The sequence below is a fragment of the Cariama cristata genome, unplaced genomic scaffold (assembly GCF_000690535.1).
Source record: "Cariama cristata isolate BGI_N322 unplaced genomic scaffold, ASM69053v1 scaffold30330, whole genome shotgun sequence".
Classification (NCBI taxonomy): Eukaryota; Metazoa; Chordata; class Aves; order Cariamiformes; family Cariamidae; genus Cariama; species Cariama cristata.
In genome coordinates, this window is record NW_009593475.1 from 3,055 (window position 1) to 28,938 (window position 25,884).

Here is a 25,884-nt window from a genome sequence, read left to right on the forward strand (position 1 = left end):
CTTTCTGTGTGCTTTTTTTTGTTTCTATTTATTAAGTTGTCTTAAAGCATTTCTAGTTTGTTTTGAATTTTTGTTTGTTTGTTTGCTTAAGTTTCTATATTAAGGTTAAAACTTGGTAATTCTTTTGTGTGAGACAGAGCAGGATTTGATTCCCTTCTGGATGAAATGCAGAAGTGTGAAATGGATCCTAAGGTTTTACAATAATAGAATTATGAGAGGATTGCTGTCATCCATATTTAGTATGTCTAAACAACAGATAAAAAGCCTTTAACATGGGCAGTTGGAAAATGTTTTTAAAATACTTCCCATTTTAAGATGGGATGCAACTATTGAGTGTAACAAAACCAAATTATCTAATCTCTGTTTTTAATTCTTTTGCAGCCAGAGTTGGGAAGACATCGCTAATTATGTCTCTTGTCAGTGAAGAATTTCCAGAAGAGGTAGAGCATCCTTATTTGTTTTCTAAGTTTTATTTCTAGCCTGTTGTATAATTTTCTTTAAAGAGTAAGTTAATAGTCTCTGCTTTAAAATAATGTTTCCTATTTAGAAAAAAATCAAAGTCTACAACTGCAGTGATGACTTCTGGAAGAGTGATGTAGATTAGTTTCAGTATATCTCTGTGTGAAGATTAAGAATTTAAATTCCTTTCTTGTTTTTCGCATGGTTAATTAAACTAATTTTTTGGTATCTGAGGAATATTAGGGTTTTTTTGAGCAGTTGAAACTGGTCGTAACTGGCAGCATATTTCAACATTAGAGACTCATAAATGGGAAGGTGCTGAAAGAGACAAGACCCTCAAATTTTTTTGGAGTGTAGTATTTAAAGAGCAAATAGATTGCAAAATGAATAAAACTGAGGAATTAAAAAGTCACAGTGTGTAACTTAAACTTAGCCATTTTTTATGACTAAGCGAGACATTACCTTTACTTCTGTTTTTGAAGAATGTTTTACTGACACTTTTGAAGTAAAAAATGCCAAAAACTCTTACTATTTTCTCGCAGAATAAAAGTAAAACTACTTCTACATTTTATTCCTTTAAAAAAAGCAGCACATAGTTCTCTTTATAGTGTAAAAAGAACTGCAGCTGCTGCAAATAGTTAAGCTTTTTACATGTAAACATGAATGTTTATTTCTTCTGATCACAAGTCTTAAAATAGACATCATGTGCTGCTCATTGAATTTACACTGTGCTGTGTTTAATGCAAATCAGTAGGTTACCACAGTTCATGAGTCAAGATTAGATTGTTAACGTAATTGAATTTAGTTCCCAACCTTCCAGGTAAAAAGGAGCTCCACTTTCTGTTTGTTCTTAAACTGCTCAGGGACCCATTCCTTTGGCAGGTTATTTGTTGATGTATTTAATGAATTGTAGGCCTCTATTCACTTCTCAGCTTCTTCCTGCAGTACAGTCTAGGATATTTCTCTAGATTCATGTCGACAGAAAAAGCATAATTTATATAACACAAAATCTGCCGGAAATGACAGAAATAACTTTAAAAAAAATATTGCATTTTATGTAAACTGATGAAAGAGACACGTACAGTTCCTCCAGGTCAGTCGTGCAGATCAGAGATATATGGGTGTGTGTAACAGACATTTCAGACTTTGAAATAGTGGTAAGTGTACTGGGTATTATCAGTAATCATTCTTGATGAAGATGTAAGTACAGCCTGAAGGTTTACAAAGAGCCATTCTTCTGGTGATTAGTGGTTCTTTTTTCCTTTTTTTTTATTGAAAGAAAACTAAAATATCATGAAAGTTCAGTGTCAGCAGGTAAAAGGCAATAAATTGCTGTGCAGGAAGTTTTCATTAAAATTAGATTTAACTTGATTTTTCCTGAAGATGGAGTAGTGTTCTCTGGAAAAAATGGCCAGCGATCATAGCTAGTTTACAGTATTTTGCAGAACACAGTTTTTATTAGTATCATGTTTTGCTTGGCAGGCTTTTCTGAACTTAATGTTTAGCACTCTGTCAGAAGCGAGGAAGTTGTCAGATTATGATTGTATCAAAATTGAGAATTGTATTTTGTCTGTCATGCTTGTTTGCCGTATCTTTAAATTTTCTTTTTTTTTTTTTTTAACAACTCATACACTGTTCGTAGGGGTAGTTCTTGTACTGATTTCAGTGGGAGCGGGATTAGAATATCTTGTACAAAATTTAAAACATTTAAACATGGATTAAACAACATTTAATTTGTCAATAATGGCATGCTAACTCTGATGTTATTCTCCTGCTAGAGAATGTGTAGCCCTTTGAAATAATTTGTTGAATTTGATAACCCCCTCAAATTTTAGAACTTTCATTTATATGACATTTGTTTCAAGTAAGTTGCAATTTAGATTTTGTTTATAGTTTTCACTATTATAGTAGTTCTGTATAGGTGGATGGATATAGTGGATTTGAGTTTCGTAGAAGCATTCACTGAATCCTTTAACAGCATTGCTCTCTTGCAAAGCCTGCAGGAAGTTCCTTATTCAGCAAGTAGACTAATAAAGAATGAGAAGGTAGCAGTGACTTCCAGTATATTGGGGAAAGAAAAAAAAAAAACACAACCAACCAAAAAAAACCCTAAAAACCAAAGAAACAAAACCACCAACAACAAAACAAACAAACAAAAAAGCCCAAAACCCAAAGTACTTGAACTACTAATAAGTTGTTCCATTTAAAGCTGACTAATTGGCAGGTATAGTATACAACTTTTTTTGACTATCTGGATTTTCTGGGTTATCTTTAAAGGCATTTTCTTATTGTTTCTTTACAACCCAAGGTTCCACCACGAGCTGAAGAAAAAAAACTGCTGATGTCACCCCTGAAAGAGTGCCAACTCACATAGTGGATTATTCAGGTCAGGACTACACAATACTGTTACTGTTGGACTGATATGGTATGGAATTGTTATCTAACTTAATAGCCTCTTTAATAGCCATACAGGTATGGGACCTACATGTAATGTAGGAAAAGACTGGATTAAAGTAGAAACTCGTGGGATGAAACTAAATCAGATGATGATGGCTGGTCCTACTAATTCAAAGCCTAACGCTAACTGCTGTTGGTACTTTCATGAAAGACAGTTGTAGCAATATTCCAGTGAAGTTAGTGTTCTTTGTGCGACAGACCTATTTACAGGTTCAGACAAAGGTGGGTACATTAATGGAATTCAAAACTATTCTTCTTTCTTTCAGTGAAGAATTTACTAAGATGCAGGAGACTTCACCTTGTATTCTATGTCTTTCTGAATTTCTAAGTTTGGACACCTTCTCCTTTTGTGTCAGTTTCATATTTTGTGTCAGTTTCATATTTTGTGTCAGTTTCATATTTTGTGTCAGTTTCATATTTTGTGTCAGTTTCATATTTTGTGTTTTTCTTTTTTGATATATTCTAATCTCCTTGACCTTACTGAATATATAAATAGACTCAGTATCAAAGTTCATATGCTATCACAAATATATGCAACTATTGCACAGCTAGAAAAATCCTTCTTTCATTTATAATGGAATCCAAGCATTGGGCTGCTTTAGCAGATACCTTCCTGTCTTCTCTCTCCCACCACTGCTGAGGAAATATCTTTGGTGTGTTTACCTATTTGGAACAAAGAAATAATGCATATTGGTTTTGTTGGACTTGAGCTTAAACTTTTGCGGAGTGAGTTTTTCTTTCTGTTGGATGAAATGTTTCATAGATTCAGTTCACAGAAGCTTGGTCTCACTAAAAAATCAACACTGCAATAAAATTAACATATGCCATATTCTGTTGTAAAAGTTTACATTATAGAACGATGTTGCTACTTACTATCCTAGGAAGGGGCTGTTGATAAATGTTGGGGGATGCAAACTCTGATTCATTCCAGAAAGAACCTGTCTACAAATATGATTATTCCTCTTTAAAAAAACTTGTGTGCAACAGACTGTTTCTGTCTTACAGTTAATGGATCAATTTCATTATTGTTACAGCAGAAGCACTCTTTAGTAGATTTTATAAAAAGATGTTTAAATAACAAGAGCTTTCACAAGGCTGTCTTAAGAGCACTGTGAAATACTCCAGTTTCATAGACACTTCAATTTTGTTCGCAAAAACGTTTAGTATTAATGAATGGCTTATTCTATTGAATGCAGAAGCAGAGCAAAGTGATGAGCAGCTTTACCATGAAATATCACAGGTAAGTGTATTTTAGTGTTTACTAGAAAATAGTTTCTGCTTTTGGAGAAGTCTTTCCTTTTAAGTTCACTGCATTAGGTGGGCTTCAATTTGAATTGAAGAAAAAAGACGTCTCTTGCTTTTTCTTGCTTGGCTCTTCATTTTGTTTTGTTTTGTGCCCTGCTCTATAGTAAACCTTTTAAGAACAGTAAGTACTGCCACTGTGCTGGTGAATTGCGTGAAAGGACAGAACCTAAATATCTTTTAATCAGCAGGCCAAGGGACTGACAGTTTTTGTAAAGAAATAATCCTACCCTGGAAAGATCCATTTGGCTTCTTTCTGTCATGTTGTACTATTGCATTTATGAATAGCACGGGATTCTTGGTAATTTTGTAATTCTTTCTGTTTGCTATTTTCAGTTCTTTCTGAGCACCTTTGCACATCTTCTGTACAGTCTGTCATGGTGTTGTGTTCCATTTCTGGCATTGAGTTTGGTACTTAAGTGGAGGCTGCAAATTACGATTCTTCAGTTTAGATTTCTTGGTAGCATAGATCTCTCTGCAGGCATAAGCTGTGAATGTCACACTGCAAGACAGCCTTTTTGGCATTTCTCAACATACAAATTACTTGGTTTAAGCTGTTGTTCAGACTACAAATAGCTTAAGCAAGTCAGGGACATAGTTTTTGACTAACAGTGGAACTGTTCTTACTCTGATGCTGTTACATATGGTTCTTAATTGTCTCTGTTGCTCTAGAGACTCTAAACAGTGGAATTCCATGCCTTTCCTTTCTTTTCATTTTAGGCAAATGTGATTTGTATAGTATATGCTGTTAACAACAAGAATTCTATTGATAAGGTATGGTAACACGTTTTATCCAGTTATTGCTTGAGATGTAACTTGTCCACTGTTAATTGTTGGCAAGCTGAAAACTGTATTAGACATTTAAAATGTAGAAGATGGTGTTGGAGATGAAGTTGTTAAGAGAACATGCGGATGTATTATTGCTTCTGGTCCATTTCAACATCTGAGTTTTCAGTCAGTCATCTGAGAAAGTTGCTCATTAATCAGCTCCAGTTTTTATTTTTTTCCTCCTTTGCGGATAAATATGTGCCGCCTTGGGAAAGAAGCAGTAGCAGTTATAGTCAAACTTGTGCACAGTTCAGTCATATTAAATTTGGAAATGTATTTTTCATGTTTGTTTTTAATCCCACTTAGGTAACAAGTCGATGGATTCCTCTCATCAATGAAAGGACGGACAAAGATAGCAGGTGCATAAATAAAGATGAGAAGTGTGAACTAGGCTGCACATCGATGGGTGTCAATGGACAGTGAGGGTGTTAATTGTTTAAGAAAATCATATTCTAAACTTAAAGTTTATGTAAGAAGTCCAAGCAACAAGAAATTTGAAGTATGTAGGTCTGTTACATATACTAGCAATGCTATTTATTTTGAATTTCATGGGCAGCTTTTACCAGCTGTGTTTGTATTTGTTACGGTATAACTAGTTTTTGCTACATGGTCTGTATAGCTTTTCTACTGATGCTGGTTTTGTATAATAACAATCTAATTAGTTACTTTTGTGTTTAACTGTGTGGTTTTTGTAGTATCAACAAGAAGGACATTTCTGTCTTAAGTGTATATTGAAACAATTTGCTTAAAACTGCTATCATTTAGTTTTGCCTATTGGCTGCTGGTGGTATTTAATTACGTCATGAAAATAATGCAATGGCTTCTGGTGGGAGGTAGAATGCTAAATTAGATAGATCTTTTTATCCCTCTGTCTTTAAAGCTCTTAACCTTTTTTCATTTTCAGGCTGCCTCTTATATTAGTTGGAAACAAGTCTGATCTAGTGGAATATAGCAGTATGGAAACTATCCTTCCCATTATGAATCAATATACAGAGATAGAAACATGTGTAGAGGTATGCAAGACTCTCTGAAGTTAGATTAAGTAACAAAAAATACATTCTTGCCAAGCATGTACAGCAGCTTTTTAATAGAAAAGGTGATTTATTTTTTTTTTGTTCAAAATAAAATATTTTGAATGTAAGTCACTATCATGGTGAGTTTATATCTTGTTGCCCTTTAGGGAAGATTGCACTATTGTATAATCAAATGTTACGGTCAAATTCTTCTAATATTTAGAGCCTCCTCACATCCTTGCCTTTAGCAAGTGTTTTAAATTTAATATTAAGCCAGAGAGATGTCTGCAAAGTATTAAAAATAGAATTAATATGTGTGGATATGCCTCCCTTTTTTTCTTTTTCTCCCCGCTCCCCCTCCCAAATACAACTTTTTGGTTTCTGTTCTTGCTATGACAGCAAATTGTAGTGAGACCTCCTTTATTAATTACTTAGCAGGTAGAGGAGCTAGATGTCTTTTTTTTTCCAAAACAGCACTGTACCCACAAGAAGGGGCTAGATCTTTAGAAGTTTGATGCTTGCTTAAATTTCAGAAGAAATCACCAAATAGTCAAGAAAGAAACTAGCTAATCCATATAAGAATTTCTCTTTCAGTGTTCAGCCAAAAACTTGAAGAATATATCTGAGCTATTTTATTATGCACAGAAAGCTGTTCTACATCCTACAGGTCCTCTTTATTGCCCAGAGGAGAAAGAGGTATTTATACATAGATTCTATGAGCAAATAATATAGGGGGGGAAGTTAATCAGTTTCCTGTTCTTTCCTTTTCAGTGGATTTAGCATTTCTTAGTGTGTTCTGTTACCACCACCCCACCCCAAATGTCAATCATTATATTCCAGAACCATGGTGATTATTTTGTGTTTTATTAATCTGATCTGTCTTTCCTCTTCTTTCAAAGCAATGAAGACAGTTTTTTGTTGCCCATGTGAACTGCTAAGTAAAATGAGAAGCTTTGGTAATGGCTTTAAGCCAAATGTAATGTGAATAAATCAGGTGTTCAATTCGGTTCTCCTTTAGATATACATTTCACAATAACTCTATTTATTTCAGGGAAAATACTTTAGACTTGGCCTGATTTAAGGGAAAGAACTTTTCTGAACATCTTGTGAGACTTTGGCAAAAGCGATAAGAAACAAGTAATGTGGCTGGTTTTTAAGTATCACAGGTAGTTAGCCGAGTGTGTTATGAAGGAGTATGGGTTTTTTGGTTTTTTGTTTTTTTTTTTTTAAAAAACACGTTAATTTCATGGGCAAATACGAATAAAATCTCTAAATGTAACCCCCCTGTAGTACTGGGCAGTAGGAACGTTGCTTCAATCGTAAATACTTTGTTAAGTAGAGAACCAGAGAATAACCCTGTTTTGATTTCTTCCATCAGAATCATCTTTAAGAGTTAGTAATGTTGTGATAAAATTGTTGTGCTGAAATCTTTTTGGTTTTCCAAAACCAATCTCTATGCAATCTGTGTGACCTCTATGAAGAGAAGAGTCCATCATCACTGTAGTTGTTGGGAGAGAATTACCAGTGTCTGTTTTGCCTCACTCAGAAGGTATCTTAGCAGTTCTTTTGTCATAGAGATAGTCCATATGATCAATGCTTTGCCTGGTAGATGAATGAGCCCTGTGAAGATTTTCAGTGTTTGGTGTTTGAAACCTTCTGAAGCCATAGTTGAAATGGTGAATAGAGATAGCGTGCTTGTTTAGAAACAGTTGACTGTAGTTCTGGAGCCGTTTATTTTTGCAAGGCGCTAGGATTGCAAGGACTTTTTTTTTCCCCCTACCAAGAAATGTTTGGGGGAAAAAACAATCGTTCAGTTGTTTGGGGTTTTTTTAAGCTTTCTGTAGCAATAGGATGGAATTTATATTTTTTTTAACAGCTAGGTAGTGCCATCTTCATATTGTGAAGAGCTTGAGGCTCTTCAAATAATTGAGTAGAAAGACATTTAATGTGGTATAATTGCTTTAAATTTATGAATATAAATTTGCTAGATCATGGTTTTGTTTCCTTTTGCTTTTTATTTTTGTATATGTGTGTATGAATGTCTCCATTCTAAAAATGTAAAATGAAGACTAGTATTTGTTTTAATGAGATTGAGCTGCCTGGTGTCAGTCAGTGTAAACTTTTTATATTCAAGTCTAGAAAGATACTGAACTTTCTTTTATTTTTTAGATGAAACCTGCCTGTATTAAAGCACTCACTCGCATATTTAGAATTTCTGATCAGGATAATGATGGTACACTAAATGATGCAGAGCTCAACTTCTTTCAGGTAACTCTTTTGCTTATCTTTTCACCATGCTTAATAGTTGAACTATGTAATTCTAGAAAAACAAGTGATTCTTTTTGAAGAAATAGTAGTAGGGTAAATTGTGAGGGAATCGGGTCTAAATATTAAGTTTCAAGTGCAGCATAAAAGAGTGGATCTGTAAAAATGGCAATGGCATTAATCTTATTTCTAACCGTTGTTCAAGTTGTAGTTGAAGAGCTAAATAAAAAAAAAAAATCTATTAAATGTGCAAGACCCAATGCTTGTACTTAAAATAAAATAAAGTTTGTACACTTTTATTTCCACAAAGAAATTGAATTGTCCTTTACTAGCTTATTGGAACATTTAAGTTTGTATTTCATACAGGACATGCTGTTTGTCTAGCTTAGTAGCCAGTGGTCCTAACATGCCCTTTTTGTTTCATGTTAGAGAATTTGTTTTAATACACCACTAGCACCTCAAGCTTTGGAAGATGTGAAGAATGTAGTCAGGAAAAACCTAAGTGATGGAGTTGCGGATAACGGATTAACACTAAAAGGTAAGCCTTATTTAACTCTTAAAAGATGTGTCTTTATACAGTTTATAATAATTCTTACATAAAAAAGCTAGTCTTTAGGAATATGATCTCTGTCTTGATTCTTTTAGACTACAGGAGCTGGGTGTAGTGGCAGTATGATATCAAAGGATGATTAAACTGAGGGATAATGGGGTGTATAAAATAAGGTCTTTCTTGCTTCTTGTTACAGAGCTTGGAATCCAAATAAGTATACTGACTCAAAAGAGATTGTCTCCTAGATGAATCTGTCTTGTCTCTAAGCTCACTGGCTGCAACACTTAGCAAGGTGTGGCATCTGTCAACATTTTAACAGCTATGTTGTACAGATTTGCTCAGAGCATATGACAAAAGTGAAAGGAGAAAAAACGTTTTCCTTCTGAGCATCAATGTAACTGCTTTGCTTGTGGAGCTTACATACAATAATAGGACTTGTGAGAAATTGTAAAGAGTGGGAATCTTAAGGCATAGCCTTACTAAACAGTGAAATCTCAGTGTTTGTTAAGCCCTGGAAAGTGCTAAACAAAAATCCTACCCAGTTATTTTGATACAGGACAACTAAAGGCAGTCATCCATGAGACTACTCTCCAGACTTCTTGCTATGGCTTACTATCTTAAGTTGTTGAAAATATTGTTGTCTGTATTTTCATACAGCTAAGTTCTTCTAAAATGCTGGTACTGAAAGCAGCAAACCCACAGAAGACCAAGTGGGTTGTTTTAAGGAAACAGTTCCTTGGAGGGCACTTCTACAAATAACATGATTTCTGAACCTTCAGTCTGTGTAGATAATGCTGTAACGTCACCCAGGAGGTTTAAAATCTGAATGTATATTTCAAGTGGTTTTTGTTTTGAGTCTCATACTGATTCTTTTAAAAATACTTGTAGCAGATAAAGCACTTCAGGGCCTTAAGATTTCATAATTTGATTTTTAGGTTTTCTTTTTCTACACACACTTTTCATTCAGCGAGGAAGGCATGAAACAACTTGGACTGTTTTACGTCGCTTCGGATATGATGATGACTTAGAGCTTACACCAGAGTACTTGTTTCCTCCGTAAGTATCACTTATTTTAGTTTTCTTTAACTTACATGTGTGTAATTTATGTTGCCTCCTGCTTTGGCAGGAGGAAAGGGTTATTGTAGTGTGTTTACTTAACACATTGTTACATCAAGTATTTCCCTTACTTTATGAACTACCAGCCAAAATCTTCATGTGACTGAAAATTACGAAGGAAGAATTCCTGTCACTTGTGCCAAATCATTTCTTTATAAGAAAGATGGCAGAAGAGACTCTTAATACAAAACTGGAACATAAATCTGAGCAGATGCTTATTGTATGTGGCAAAAAATTAGAAAAGTCTTGTCAGTATTTTCATAGCAGTCAAGAGCCTTTGAAAATCCCCAAATTAAAAAGTTAAGAGATTGATCGACTCTGTGACTTCTTTTGAAAAACCTAACTACATAATTTTCTGTTTAAAAAAACCAAACCAAAACAAACACAGAAAACAAACCAACCAAACAAAAAACTGATTACTATATAGCTATATATCATGTAATATAAAGACACTCACTTGCAATTTTAGAATTCCTAATAAAAAGCATGTGCTTCGATCTCTTTAAAGATAAATTATTAAAGCTAAATGCAAAGGTCAAATACCAAATGTTGTAATTCAAAAAGTCTGTATTTTGAGTTTTAATAGTCTATATTTCATAAACACACTTAACACTTCTGGTATCTGTTTTTGTTTTCAATAAACAGGCTAAAAATTCCTCTAGACTGCACAACAGAATTAAATCATCATGCATACTTGTTTCTTCAAAGTATTTTTGATAAACATGATTTGGTAAGCTTTTAATTTGAGTGTGTGTGTCCTTAAGAGCCTTAGTTTGGTAGCAATTTTGCTAGTGAAAAGTGTGGTTTTGTCATTATGTCATTTCATTCAGAAACTGGCTCTGGATTAAGCTATGCAGTCAAAAGTAGTCTGCTGTTTATATTTCTGTCTGCAAGGAGCATTGGCAGTCATAGTTGTACTATCAAATTTTTTTTAACTAGCTCATATATTTAGTCTTATTTAAAAAACAAAAACAAAACAAAACAAACCACAAAAAAACCCAATGATTAAAAAGAAAACAGCTCAGTTTTTTATAACCAGTTTCTTGAATCTTGCAAGCGTACAACAAGAAAATACCAGTTTAGAATAGACATGAGTTAAGTGATTTACGTCTGATATTGTGTGTTTATTTTCAGGATAGAGATTGTGCTTTGTCTCCTGATGAACTGAAAGATTTGTTCAAAGTCTTCCCTTATATGCCATGGGGACCTGATGTTAACAACACTGTTTGTACAAATGAAAGGGGATGGATTACCTACCAAGGGTTTCTTTCTCAGTGGACGTAAGTGTGATACATTACATTTTAGTACTTGAGAACTTTGAGTATGATAATGCATTTGTAGATTCCTCTTAAAAATCTAGTAGAAAGAGTGGAAGTTTAATAGTGAAAATTGATCCAAGTGGTCAAGTTTGTAGCCATCCAGTGGCCTAATCTTCAGCTGGTTGTTATAACCTGTTCAGGATTTGGCCAGTATTTAGTGCTCTCTTCAAAACATGGAAATCTCCCTGAAACTTGTTGAAATATTTATTTCTGTGGTTCTACTCTTTCGAGATGATATGAATAGTAGTTTTCAATAATGAGGTTTTTTTCCTATTGAAAATATGGAAAATGAGGAAAACTATTTGCTGAGGAAAAAAAAAAAAGCGGTGTAAGTTGATAGGCCTCAGCAAGTACTGCTTTCATAGTGTTTTGCTGACTGTTAAGACTAGTAAAGTTGCTACCATTTACCTCCGGAGTGCTTTTGTCCTTCAGTACTACATAGTGCCAGGAATACCTCTGTCATGTCAATCTGGAGATAGGAGGAAAAAATTGTTTCAGTACTGTAAAGAATTAGTATCACAGATGCTAACAATTTAGAAACTTCTTTTTCTACTCCATGCTAGTCTAACCACATACTTAGATGTGCAGCGTTGCCTGGAGTACCTGGGTTATTTAGGCTACTCAATACTTGCAGAACAAGAATCTCAAGCATCAGCAATTACAGGTAATAAAAAATTTGGTACAACTTAAGAATTTAAATTTTGAAATCTACTCAAGTAAATTGTTTAAACAAATGGTTCGTCTTTTTTCACTTATATTCTCTTTTACTTTCTGCTCAAGTCAAATCTTTGATTTAATATTTTTGAGATATTGTTTTGTGTGCATTTTAATATAAATGGACAGTTCAAGTTTTCATGTACACACATGTATGTACATCTTGTGAAAAGTATTTGTGTTTTTTCAAAAGTGACAAGAGATAAAAAGATAGACCTCCAGAAAAAACAGACTCAGAGAAATGTTTTCCGATGCAATGTTGTTGGAATGAAAGGCTGTGGGAAAAGTGGAGTTCTTCAGGCTCTTCTTGGAAGAAATCTAATAGTAAGAAACCTTTTGTTTATATTCACCTAGATATGCTTTTGAGTTAAGGTTAGACAGCAAAACTAATTTATCTTAGAGCTTTGCTGATTATTACTGAGTTTGGAGAGTTCTATGAGGGAATGTGGAGTTATTGGGGAGGGTATTTTTTGTTTGTGGGGTTTTTTTGGTTTGTGTTTTTTTTAGCAAATAGACAAATGGCTATTGCATGCAATAATTACTTGTACATCATGGACTATAGCTACGCATGTACTTGCAAAATAAACTAAAGATTACTGTAATTTTCATTCATTAATAAATGGATTAAAACAACTATTCAAATCTAACTTAAAGGGAAAATTTGCTGTGGTCTAACATGAAATTCTGCATTTTCAGAGACAGAGGCAAATACGTGCAGAACATAAATCTTACTACGCCATTAATACAGTCTATGTGTACGGACAGGAAAAATACTTGCTGGTAAGGTTGCCTCATTATTGTTTGCATAAGACTGGTTAAACTTAAAATTGAGTGAATTATTCAGAGCCTTCTGCAAACAAGTTCCTGGTTTAATTATCTCTTTTTCGTAAGTGTAGATTCCCCCCCCCCCTCCTTTTCCGACTCAAATAACTTCTGGTTTTACATATTGCTAATACTTTAAACTGAACTTGTGGAGGACCTACTTTTGAAACCTTGAGCTAAGTTGTACAGAACCCAGTCCATTATGTTTACACTGCAGAGCATCAAGTTATAATCTGATAAGTTATCAGCAAGCAATCTACCTATTCAGTAAAGAAGAATCTGTCACGTGGAGTGATTAGGATGGCTAAAGTTAATCTTCAGTGGGTGGAATACTTTCTTTAAAGCTTATTCCACTGTAGTTTTCCTTTATGACAATGTAATAACTTTCTTTGTTTTCCAAGATCTAGTCATCTGCTCTGTGGTTTTCCTCTGTAGGATGAATGCCAGTTTCTGTGGGAATCTAAGACTTTGCGTTAAAGTAAATTTAACTTTTCATGCTGAGGTTCTGATTGCCTGCAGATGTGATGTTAACAGCTCACATATGTTGGCTGTATGGTAAATCCCTACTATTTCTTTTTCATTAATTCTGCCTATTGTTAGTCCATTAGTTCTACGGATACGTAAAAATGAGCCATAAAAATGATGAGAAAAAGAAAGTTTTAAAATTCCTTTAACTGCATAATGACAGAGCTTTTCTCCCTCTCTGACCATCTTTTTTTTTCCAGCTACACGATGTCAGTGACTCTGAATTTTTAACTGATGCTGAGACCATATGCGATGCAGTCTGCCTGGTATATGATGTCAGTAACCCTAAGTCCTTTGAGTACTGTGCCAGGATTTTTAAGGTTTGTAGAGTTTATATATACAAACCTTTACACTTATATATGTTCTCACTGACAAAATATTCGGTGTCAGTTAGTGGTCCTATACACAAGTTCTAGTGCTTAAGAGACATTTTATTTATGAGTACTGGCTGATGCATTAAAAATGCAGTTTTATTATTCGTACAAAGCCAGTGTCCACTTGTCTATATAAAATGTTCTGCCTCTAGTAATGCCTCACTTCAGTGCAATGAATGTATCTTAATGCTGCTGCAATGAGTTCAAGTCCGGCTGTTCCAGGCTGAATGTATCATGCACTGTTTCTTTCACTTTTTTATTTAAATTTGCAGCAGCACTTCATGGATAGCAGAATACCATGCTTAGTGGTAGCTGCGAAGTCCGACTTGCATGAAGTTAGACAGGAATATAGTATTTCTCCTGCTGAATTCTGCAAAAAACACAAAATGCCTCCACCTCAAGCCTTTACTTGTAATACTGTTGATGCGCCGAGTAAGGATATCTTTGTTAAACTGACAACTATGGCAATGTATCCGTAAGTACTTGAACTGTTATATTTTTTTGTATCGCATGGGTCACGGACAATACCACTGCATGTCATTGTTAGCCATGAGGATGGACCTGCCTCACTGAGATTTAGCAACAGAGAGACACAATTGACTTGAGTAGAATCTTCAAATTATTTCAAATTGGGAAAGTTGGTATATATGCAACATGTGAATTAGTGTCAGCTATTGTTGCTGAGGTGTTTCTTAAAGAATACACCACTTCATCCAGCTTGTGTTGCAAATTCCAATGAATACGTAGGGTTCTGTTCAGTCCTTACTGTGGATGCATAACTCAATATGTCAGTATTCGTATCTTGGTATTTTTGAGATACTTGTGAATAAGTTGTACTGTAATCCTTGTTAATAGCTCAACTTGGCAGTTGATTACAAGTAATGACGCTTTAGTGAACAACAGTTCCCCCTATGCACTGCTTGAAGCTTTTTTCATTTTCAGGGTGTTTATTACTATGTGCTCAGTTCATTAATCTAATAGATCTTATTTTTTTTTAATCAAATGTCTTTATAAAACACCTTTATGAGCTTCAGATGCAAGATACTTTAGCTCATATTCTTCTTCACTACACATCTCACTGTTGCTAAGCTCACTTTGCATCTCTTCTTTTGGTGGGTGGAACTTTTAATATGGTGAAGAACCACATAAATATTACAGCAGATGGAGTCTAGTATGACAGCTGACATTTGCTTTGAATTAAATAGAAGTAATGTCACTTTCACCCAAAATAATAGGATTTTTAAAAAAATACTTGAAACTGAATTTATTGAATTAGATTTGTAAAGCTTTTGGTTTGTTTTTGTTGTCTTTATTTTGTAGCACTGGAATACTGCAAAACCACTAAAGTGTAGCACTGACCAAATGTCTGTCACATCAATACTCCTGCTTCTCCCTTAGTTTTCAAGCATGTATGTGTGTTAGGGTGGGAAAATAGAGGAAACTGTCACTTTGTAAAGTGTGCATTCAAAGTGGTAGAAAATGTGGCTTACTTTCCTTTGAAAAAGGGGTGTTATCTATTGCTGTGCAGACATACTCAGAAGCCTTTAGATGCTTTCCTTACAAACGTAAATAAATTCAGCAAACGTTTTCATTCATGATTGTGCTTTGCTATTAAGATCTGTGTATGGTGGTAATGCCAAAATGTCCAAGATGTAGAACATCTAACCTTAAAATTCTGCACAGCTGTAGTTGTACCCTTGCTTCCCCAGTGTATTTTTTTTTCCTCCTCTCCTTACTCATTCAAATGTACCTTTTATTCCTAAATCTCTCTTGGTTGTGGCACAGTCCTAATGTGCACCTGATTTTATGAGCAAGATTTCAACTCCTGTCCTTCTGTGTGTTTTCGCAGCCATGCCCGGTTACGCTGTATGTGCGCCTGCAACAGGTGTACATTTTGCATCTGTCAGAACTTCCTCAACTCAGACTTGCTGCAATCTGTAAAGAACAAACTCTTCACTGCAGTTCTTAACAGGTCCTTAACTTTATTTACTAGGTACCAGGTGTGCTTTAAAATAAAGGGTTTTTTTAAAAGCCATTCGTAACCTTATACTGCAGATTTGTCACGCCATATTCGCTAAATAGGCAGATACTTACTTTAATAATTGTCATAGAATTGTCAAACTTTGTTTAACTTGAAGGTACTTTTGGTCTTTCAAGTTGAGACCAGTGATTTCTTTGAACCATTACCAATTTGGTAGTCAATTCAGGCACTTAGTGATTGCAAAAATACTATGGACGACTTAGGACTGTGTTTTCAGGGAGCTGGTAATGGACATTAAGTAGTGTCTATAAATCTGTGTAATGTGTCTCACTTGAGACATTATGGGTTTGTTTAGTATTGATTAGAGGTAGTGCCTCTTCGATATCAGTTACATGGATACGTGCATAAAGGCATGGCTTGACTTACAGCAGCATTGTATAGCATATTACATGTTTATAATTGCAAGTTTGATATTTGGGAATTCATAGAATTTCTCTGTGTGTGTTATGTTTGGTTTACACAAAGAGTGGGTATTTTGTGTTTTAAAAAAAAAAAATCTAGAGCTTTTAACATCCAATTCCTTTCTGAGTAGAATGCAGCATGTATGAAGCGGTAAATGGTTAAACATTTGCATTTGCAGATACTTTGGAAAAAACAATTGATAAAGAGAGAGAACTGGTTTTCAGCATTGAAAACAGTGCAGTACCTTGTCCTGTGTGTACTGCAGGCAGTTTTTGACACCTGTGATTTACTAACACCTCAGCACTTGTCTTTGCACCCCAGCAAATGGGAGTTCAAACCGAACAATTTTTGTAGTGCAGTCGTTGCATCATTCCTAGCCTTCTTGGGGGTTTATATGATAAATGTGATTCTTGGAGGCAACTGTGATAAATGTGTGTGTTTGAAGGCCACGGTTAGAATATCTTGATGTGCTGCTGGTCCATATATGTTACTACTTTTTACTGTTTTCAGATGTAGCTGCTCCAAGTTACACCCACATAGGAGGCCTACAGATATACCCACCTACAGTATTGAGCATTGTTGTGAAATACCACTTTAACACTTTTATCTTGGATTAACCACAGAGTGAGAATTTGAAGAAGGGTGGAAAAACTCATTAGCTTAGGAAAAGACCGTGAATGAGTGAGACTGTTCACGCTGCATCTCTTCTACAGCAGTCATCCATTAGACAAAAATCCCTTGAAACAGCAATCTTTTTGCATATTGTTGCTCTAAAACTTCATTTGGCAGTCACTACTACAAGATCCCAACTCTTTATTATTGAGGCTGAAATCAAGTCTATAACATATCTTCATTTTTTGGAATGGTTATGGGTTGCTACATTAGCCGTTTCTCTCGTATAGGCCTGTGGTGTTTTTTTTTTTTGAGTCTTGCATTAGACATTGCACTTCGATCCTCTGAAATACTGTCAAGGACTGTATTGGAGTCTTTTAAAAGTCTTGGGATGCTGTCCTTCCACACCTTGTCACTAGATAGTGTGGAATAAACATAGGAATCAACTACTGCCTAAAAAAGTCTGTAATTCAAGGTAAAGAGAATTCCTCATAGACTTTTCCACTGGCCCTGCAGAAAGGAAGAATTATTTGCTAGAATCTCTTTGTCTATAGTCATTCAGTTCGTCAGTAGGGTTTTGTTACAGGTTTCCAGCATGCTCACTTCATCTCACCAACTCTCGTCCTAGTTAGCTTTTTAGAGGTATTTCCTTACCAAACACATTGCCGCAGGTTATTCACTATTCAGTACATGAACTACTGTGTAACTGCATATATAGTAGAGCTGAGATACCTGTAAGCAGGAGGGAATAGCTCCTAATTGTAGACTTAAGAGGGTAGAGGTGGTTTTCTTGTTTAAAAATGTTAGCTCCTTCGATGTGTTTTTAATCTAATGGTTTGTGATTAGAGAAAGCATTTGAATCCAGAAGGATTTTCTGCTGTGGTTAGTTTATATAACTTTTCTTATTTTGGTTTTACCAGTGCTTACCATTAGGTCAGATAGTTGGGCAAAAGTTAGATAACTGATGGGTGGAGGAGGTTTCTCAAGAGCACTTCTGATCCCTTCCCTCAAGAGCACTTCTGATCCCTTCCCTCAAGAGCACTTCTGATCCCTTCCTATTCTGAAGCTTTAGACGGTGGAAGTAGGTAAACTGAAATTTTTCACATTGGACCCCTTCCTGTATTATTTGTTGCTAAGTAATGCTTAAACACTGTTACCGAGGCAAAATATAATACCACATTAGAATATTCCCAACTTACTAATTAAAGGAAGAACATAGCCGCTATGCAAGTGAAAAACCTATTCATGCCCACCTTCAGTTTCTCTTCTACGGACAAACTTCAGAGATTCTCACGAGGGTTTGTAGGCTATCAGAAAGGCAAGTTCAACAAACATGGAAGTTCAGTTTGGAGATGTTTCTTGTGCAGAAATGGGATTGTTGGTTTGAACTACCCAGGATCACGCTTTATTGGTTCTTTGAGGAAGAAGGCACTGCATTCAAAGCACTATACATGCATGTATGAGACTTGTTACTATCCTGTAGTATTTTTATATTTTTAATTTGTTCTTTCCTTTAGGTGTTCGTTTGTATTTGTCTGGCTGGCACTTAATCTCTTTTTACTACATTGTTTTACCTCTTTTTAAAAGCAAGGTTTCTGCTTATGTCATTCTAACCCTTTCTTTAACGATGAGCTTGGATTTTTTGCCCTTTTTTTTTTTTTTAACTCCAGAGCATCAATTTTAAGTGTGTTTTTCTGCTTTCTTGGTTTTAAATCATTCACTTGTTGCCTTTTGCTTGTACAGTAGTGGCATTTTTCTGTCAACTAAATTAATTTCAAAATAAAATAATTCTAATGCATGAGAATTGTGGCGTTCAGTGAGGGAGACTTCTCAGAGCATGTTTTTCTTCCTTCTAAAATTTTTAAATATTGTGGAATAGAAGTTAAATTGTACTTGCATATAAAACATGGTTGGGTTTAGAATTATTTGTAAGTTTGGTTTTTTTCCTATGAAAACCTTCCTTCTTGAAATTAAAGTTAAGACAATAGTTTCATTTTCCTTTAATAATGGGAAAGTTTTAAGAGTATAATGCAGGATTTCTTTTTCACTATGTGCAGTGTATGCAGATGATTTTTCAAAATTATAGTATATTGCCATTAAATCTAGTTGCAGAAATCTATCCTTATGCTTAGGTGTCCCTCAAATTAGGACAGTATAACAATATTTTACTTACGTATTGTCCACCTCCTCTAAATTGTTTAACACACATACTGAGTAGAAATTTGCAAAGCTGTGTGCCCTGATTTCCTTCCAAATAGAATATATTGAATTGGCATTTTACATTCTTTTTAGGTACTGTAGATGATAAGATGCACTTGGAGCTTTTCACATTTTAGATGACTAATGCATGGGGGAAAATTCTAACGGCTGGAGTTGATTTGCATCCTAGGAAAATATGTGCCTGAAGGGAAGCTGCAGCAGCTTGCACATGTTACGTGTTTTTAAAATTCAGTTGCTTATATTTTATTGTTAGAACCTATTGTCTGTCAGAGCAGGCTGCTGCTGCTTGCTGACTGCATTAACTTGCTTATAATTTTAGTGTGAGTAGCCATGTGACTAGCCTGTTGGCCTGCTTTTGTAGTTAATACAGCAGTGTTTTCGAACTTTTATAGTTAAGGTTAAACCTTCCCAGATTTGGGATTATTTTGCTGCTGACATAGGGAAAAGTGTCAGTATTGGCCCATAACTCAACAATGTTCTGTGTGTAACAGTGGCAGGCATGCTCAGTTAACCTCTTGATAAATGCATGTTGCAAACTTCTTGTGAGTTGTTAAAGCCTTTTAAAAGAAAGACTCTGCAGATTTCAAAGATCTTATTCAACAAGTGGCAAATTACTTGACTCACTGTTAAGGGTAGGTTGGGTAAAAATCTGTCTTTTTGTCCCCAAACGTGCATTAAAATCTGAATTTTATGCCAAAGGCAAAATTTCTGGACTTTCTTATCTATGTGGAACTGATTGTATGATTAAATGCACACACCAATCTACTTGGGAGACTTGAAAGCTAGTTATTACTACTAAAAAGCCAGAGTTTCAAATACAGCTTCATTTATGGAGTCCTAACTACTACTTTGTATGTGTGTATGTGCACATCCATATATACGTTTTACACATGGAGAGAATAATTTTTCTAATTCAGAGTTACTCTCTCACTAGCAGGGCAGTAATAATTTCTTCCACTGGTGAAAATTAGTTTCATAAACATAGGTACACTAAAATAAAATTTGAACATTATTTATTGAAGAGGTACAATTTTCAGTATGTATTGAGAAAAGTTTTTCTGCGTTACAGCCACCTTCATGTCAGAGGACCTGTGCTGGAAACAAGTATTGATCCTTTTTTATTGTTTCAGACAGATTTTTTTTTTTTTTTTCCCCTTTAATGGCAGCTAAACAATATTAGGGATCAAAGTTGCAAAAATTGAATTTATAACAGCATAAGGATAATTTAAGGTAGAAAAAGTGGAATTTTTTTAAAAGGTGTAAAGCAATTAGACATCCAGAGTGTTTTGAATTTCAGTATTTTTGGACTGTGGATTTTTGGGCTGAGATGTTCAGAGAGCTCTAATAATTTCTTATTGAAGTCAGTAGATTTCCTTGAGGTTATAAGACAAATCCCTATCTAGATTTAGTTCCTTTATTTAAATGAAAGAGTCTGTTACTGTTAGGATTAGAGAAGGGATTAGAGTCAATTTACTCTCCCTTTAGACATGAAAAGAGGATTTTATCATGTCTGAGAATTTATTAATTGTTTTTAAAAGGATGAAGCATGCTCAGCAAGTTTCTTGCATACCATTAAATATGGACATGCGCGAAAGTCAAAACAAGGCAAATTATAGATAAGAATCAGAAAATCTAGATGTGAGAGAGAGTGCTTTATGAGGCAATGCAAAAGCATTCATTTGCGCTTTAAACAGTGATTTTTCACATTTGAAGGGATGTTTTTTAAATTAAACAAATAGTTGGGCAACTGAATTAACCAAACCAAACTTGAGAGTTGTTAGTTATACAAATACTCGCCCAACAGAGCCAGTCACACAATCTGTTAAAATTGTGTTACATACAAGTGATTTATTTTACATATGCAAGGGAATTTTATAATTTACAGATCTGAAGACAAGCATTTTATAGTCTTTTACTAAAAAACCCACCACATGTAGTGATAAAATAGAGTCTTTAATTGAATTATCAACAGTAATGAGATGTTGTCAGTTGCAGGGCTGAAGTGTTGGAGTCATTCCAGTGCATGTGGCACAGGTACTCTAGCTCGGGCTTATGGTGCAGGAGTATTGCAGTATCCTGTGGACACATGAAAGCTGAGGCTTTGGGGATGGAGTGGGAAGAGATTCAGTTTTGTAAGCAGTTTTCTTTGTCCTTAAAGCAATGACATTTAGCTACATAAAATCGTATATTTTACTTAGCTCATCAAAAGTACAAACTCCATTTATTTCTGTTTTTCCCCAAGCACTAAGTTTTTAACAACTGCACAAGAATCAGGGGCTAGATGGCTAAAAATTACAAATTCTCTGGGCTTTGTTACTTGAGCATATTTGAGACGCTGTTGTTGAGCCATGCTATGAACTGCAAACTGTGCATGTGTGTAAAAAGGTTAAGACCCTACATAGATGAGTTGGGGGCCATGCTGTTAGCAGACGAGGAGAGCAGTATTATGCAGCAGGTGCACGCCGTCAACTTTGTAGAAGATTCCATCTTCATGGAGTCATCTCTTGGTCCACGTTTGCTTGAAGACAGGTAACAACAGCTAAACTGAGGTGACCTTGCCATTGCCTTTTCCCTTTCTTCCCCTCAGCAAACCATGTGACATCTAGTTTGCAGAGTTTGTTAAAATTAGCTGTAGAAGAACTAATGCTTGCAGGAATTAATGAATTTGATTTGTTCCATAACCCGGCAAGATATTCTTAAATAAGATTAGGATTTTCTAGAGACCAGCTGTGTTTCGCTGTTTGTGCACCAAAGAGCCTGCTCCTCAGCGTGTGGTTTGACAGTACACTGATTATCTATATGGTGTATATTGCTCCTGCAAATGTCTACTAAAGTAGAGTATCCTAAACTGGTTTTGTGCGTTTTCATAGCAAGTAACAATTCCTGCTTTATTAAGCAGCTTGTGTGCTATAGCTCTGCCATTCACACTATATGAACTCTCTTGTGCACCATGTAGGATCTCTGTATGCTCCTTGTACTTAATACTCCTGCAGCTTTCACTGAGTAACTCGTGATGATTAATACAGGCTGAAATAGGTAGGCTAGTGAAGTTCTGTTGTAAGTTCTATCTTAAACAAAAGCAAACAAACAAAAGAAAACTTTACTATTGTTTAGGAACTTCTTCTGCTTTGAATTATGGCATTTATGATAACTTGTTTTAAATGGTAGCTCCTGCTTTATGGTAAGCTGTCATACTTAAGACTACTTTTGAGGATGGCTAGCCGTGATTAACTGAGCATGCTTACAGACTTCTTGCAATATTTGGGAGAGTTGGGTCATGTCTCTACTGTCATGCAAGATGTGGCTTTTTATGTCATACGGTCACTTCATACTGTTGTTACATCTTGTCTTTTTCTGTTGGTGCCATTGTCACTGCTTGTTTCACTAGCACTTTCTCTTAGCTTTCAGCTTGGTATTGGATGACTTTCTATTGCTGTTCTTGTGACTGTACTGGGAAGAAAGGGATTTACAAATGGTCTTTTTGATTCTAGCTTTTGGAAAAATATTACTTGCTACTTGTCAGTAAACTTTTTTGGGGGAAGAAGTATAAGTAGATATTCAACAGGATTGGAAAGTATTTCATGGAAAAACAGAAATACTCAAACTCAACATCTGAAAAAAAAAAAAAAAAGGATTTTTCTGGACAGAGTTGTTCTCACTATGGATTATTAATTATTTGCTAGCTATTTTTGTTTTCCTTTTGTGAATGCTTGCTGGTACTCTCAAAGAAGACACACTGCCCTCCGCACATTCATGACTAATGATCTGCTCCTGCATTTCTCTTCAGCTGTGTGAGCTCTCTGCCTTTAGTGAGATCTACTAATGTGATCAGGGCTGCAGATCAAATCCTAAGCTTTTAAGAAAAGTAAAATGACTGTATAATACTCGTAAGGGTGAATTGTAAGCTGCTTGCCTGTGACAAGTGTAGTGATGAATTTCCAAAAGCAGAGTAGTTTAGCACAAGTTGTCTGATATTCCTGTCATGGAATTAACTTGGTTTTGTATGTGTGTTAAATTTTAGGCATGTGACACAAGCGGACCTCAAGAGCTCTACGTTTTGGCTCCGAGCAAGTTTTGGTGCTACTGTCTTTGCAGTGTTGGGTTTTGCTATGTACAAAGCATTATTAAAGCAACGATGATCTGAGAAGAAACACATCTGGCCCTACCAAATTAAAAAAAAAAAACTTTTATGTACATTCTGAATGCTTTAAATTCTGCTAGAAATATTTATATATGCAGAGTTACTTTATTAATATTTGTAATTCATGCATAAGATTATTTTAAATTATAGCTCTAATTACAGTATTGCGTAATGTGTGGAAAAAAGAATTGCATCTTAACAGCCAGCTAAAATGGCTTAACTTGTGAGGCCAAAAGGGAATTTGTTGTAAATAACCTGTACATATTAAAGCAGTAAGACATTGCTTCCCAAAAAGCTATTCAAAATACTGTTCTTAGATGTTTCACCATGGTGACACAGTAGTGTATAGTTGAAATTCATTTTCGGTAGAGTAGGTTCAACTCAAGGATCATACTTCCTCAAAGATTGCTTTTTTATTTCACATTCATCTGAAGTTGCTACATCTTTTTGGACTATAAGCTATACCAGGCAGAATTTGTGATTTTTCATTCTTATCTGTTCTTTTTAACTGATGAACAAATTTCTCCACTAACTATGTATTTCAAGAAAAAGTCACTGTTGCTGTCCTGGCCTATGATTTTCTATGTTACATGACCAGTGACATATTTAGCAGTCTGATTTTTCTTTTAAAAAGGAAAAACATAAACTTCAAAAACTGCCAGATCAACTTCATATGCTGTGTGTAATTCGTGTTTTTTTCATTTTCCACCATGTTGTGTTTTATAACCCTTAAGAATCAGATGAGCAAATTTGTATATTATAAATGTTTATAATTTAAAAAGTGTTGCTGTTTAATTTCTCACATCTGTCAATCATACCTGTTGAAAGCTGTGTATAAGATAAAACTAAAATAGTACACAGTGCCTATTCTACTGTAGTATATTAGTTGCATGGATCACAGTGCATTCTGTAACTGGCTAGAATTACCTATAGACACAGCTTTTTTAACGATCAAGTAAATCAAACATTAATTCCTCATGACAAACCTATTTTTCCATTGCTGGCCTTTTCAAATATTTCAATAAAATAACTGTGTACTGTGTTTGTGTTTATATTTGTTTTTTCTCCCCCTTCCCACCTGAAAGGTGGTCCTTAGAAAACCTTGTCCTTTATCTGAGAGAATACTGTCAGTGCCTCCAGTTGTTGGAGCTTTAATGTCTTGGCTATGTAGTTTCTTTGATTTGTCTTATGGCTGTGCTGCCTACCTTAGAAGTTTATTTCTGATTTTTATCAGAAGACGAAAGTGACTTCTGTGATATTTTAAAGCAGAAACACAAATGCATAGTCCCATGAACTTTGTGTTTACTGTCAAGGACAAAATAGAGTGGAAGAAGAAAGCAAATAGTTCAGTGGGTTGTTTGGGAAAGGTGATGCCTGTCTATTACACTGACCTTCCAGAAAAGTGAGGCGAGAGGAGCTGAATGAGGAAGTTTAGCAACAGAAGATTAGAAATCTCCCAATCTGTAAACTATTACACTCTGTCTAGAAAATTACTAATTTTCCAAAAGTTTTTGAAGAGGGCTAATACTTCTCTGGGGAGGTGTTATGCTGTTATATAAAATCTTACTGTTTTCCCTGGGAAAGTGGTTATTGGAGACCTTCTCAGTATCCTCCTCCCACTAGGTAACTGGAGACCACAGAAATTAGATTACCCTGCATCAGCCTTCTCTTCAGACTGAACAAGACCTGTTCTCTCAGCTTCTCCATTTCTTGTTCCAACTCCCTACCCGTCTCAGTGGCCTTCTGCTAGTGGACTGACTCCAGTATGTCAATGTCTGTCTTTGTGCTGGGAAGCCTGAAACTGGACATACTACAGTATGTCTCACAGGTGCCAGTTATTGGATGTGGCTGTGGATAGTGCTTGTGGAAGGTTTGTCAGGTCGTTGAATAGTGTTTCCTACGCTTTTTCTGTAAGATGTCTTCTGACATCCGTGATGCAGAAAATAAATGCGTTAATATTATGTAGAGCTTTTGAACTGATGACCTGAGCAAGCGAATGTTTCCCTGTCCCTGAACTTTTACAGTGCTTCTCATGAGCTTGTGGTGCCACGCAGCAATGGCACGTGAAAGCTGAAAAGTGCACAATGTGTTCTCAAGAGCTGATAGAGCACTTGTTCTGAGGTTGTTTTTTTGTTTTGTTTAGGTACAACATACCTGCCTTGGTAGAGGGAGACAAGATTGTGATAGAAAATAAGAAGGAAGACCGCTGCGATAGTGTGACTTAATCTGCCGGGATCTCTGACTGCTCATCTGGGCCTGTTGATCTTTTAACGTCAAAGCAAGCAGGGAAGACTAGATATTTACATGCCTTGAGACTTTTTTGTTTATTTTCCTAATGGGAAATTCTAACTTAGTAGATCTTATTCCCACCACCACTCCCAACGCACTTCTGAAAGAGTATTTCCGAACTTCATTTCTCACAAATTTGTCTCAGAGTGCCAATGTACTGATGCTAAAGTGCCTTTTGAGGGACGGATGGCCCCGCAGCGCTGCCTGGCCCATCTCTGCGGTCGGAGTTCTGGGGAGGGTCTGTTACTTTAAACCAATCAGTGGCTGTTGGCTCCAGAACACTTCTGAATACCTGGTACCTGGATTTACAGTTAGGATTCCCGCTCACCTTCCCTAAGCACCCTCAGATAGAAAGCTCTTGAATGACACAGCTCATCATCCGTGCCAAGTACTAGGGTGTTGTAACTGCCATTCCAACGAGCGGCTTCTGTGTCG

General features: G+C 35.5%; 1 protein-coding gene across 1 annotated transcript; it reads left to right on the forward strand.

Annotated features, from left to right (window-relative positions):
- Positions 1 to 389: 389 nt before the first annotated feature.
- On the forward strand, positions 390 to 23,158 carry RHOT1 (ras homolog family member T1). Its single transcript, XM_009710654.1, is given in 21 exon segments — positions 390 to 440; positions 2,768 to 2,786; positions 2,789 to 2,845; positions 4,113 to 4,156; positions 4,939 to 4,992; positions 5,353 to 5,405; positions 5,951 to 6,059; positions 6,654 to 6,755; positions 8,229 to 8,327; positions 8,754 to 8,862; positions 9,810 to 9,930; positions 10,636 to 10,720; positions 11,125 to 11,270; positions 11,873 to 11,973; positions 12,217 to 12,347; positions 12,720 to 12,803; positions 13,571 to 13,690; positions 14,017 to 14,219; positions 15,594 to 15,716; positions 21,405 to 21,548; positions 23,041 to 23,158. Coding segments are annotated over 21 exon segments (2,055 nt in total). The 5' UTR covers positions 390 to 407.
- The last annotated feature ends 2,726 nt before the right edge of the window (positions 23,159 to 25,884 follow it).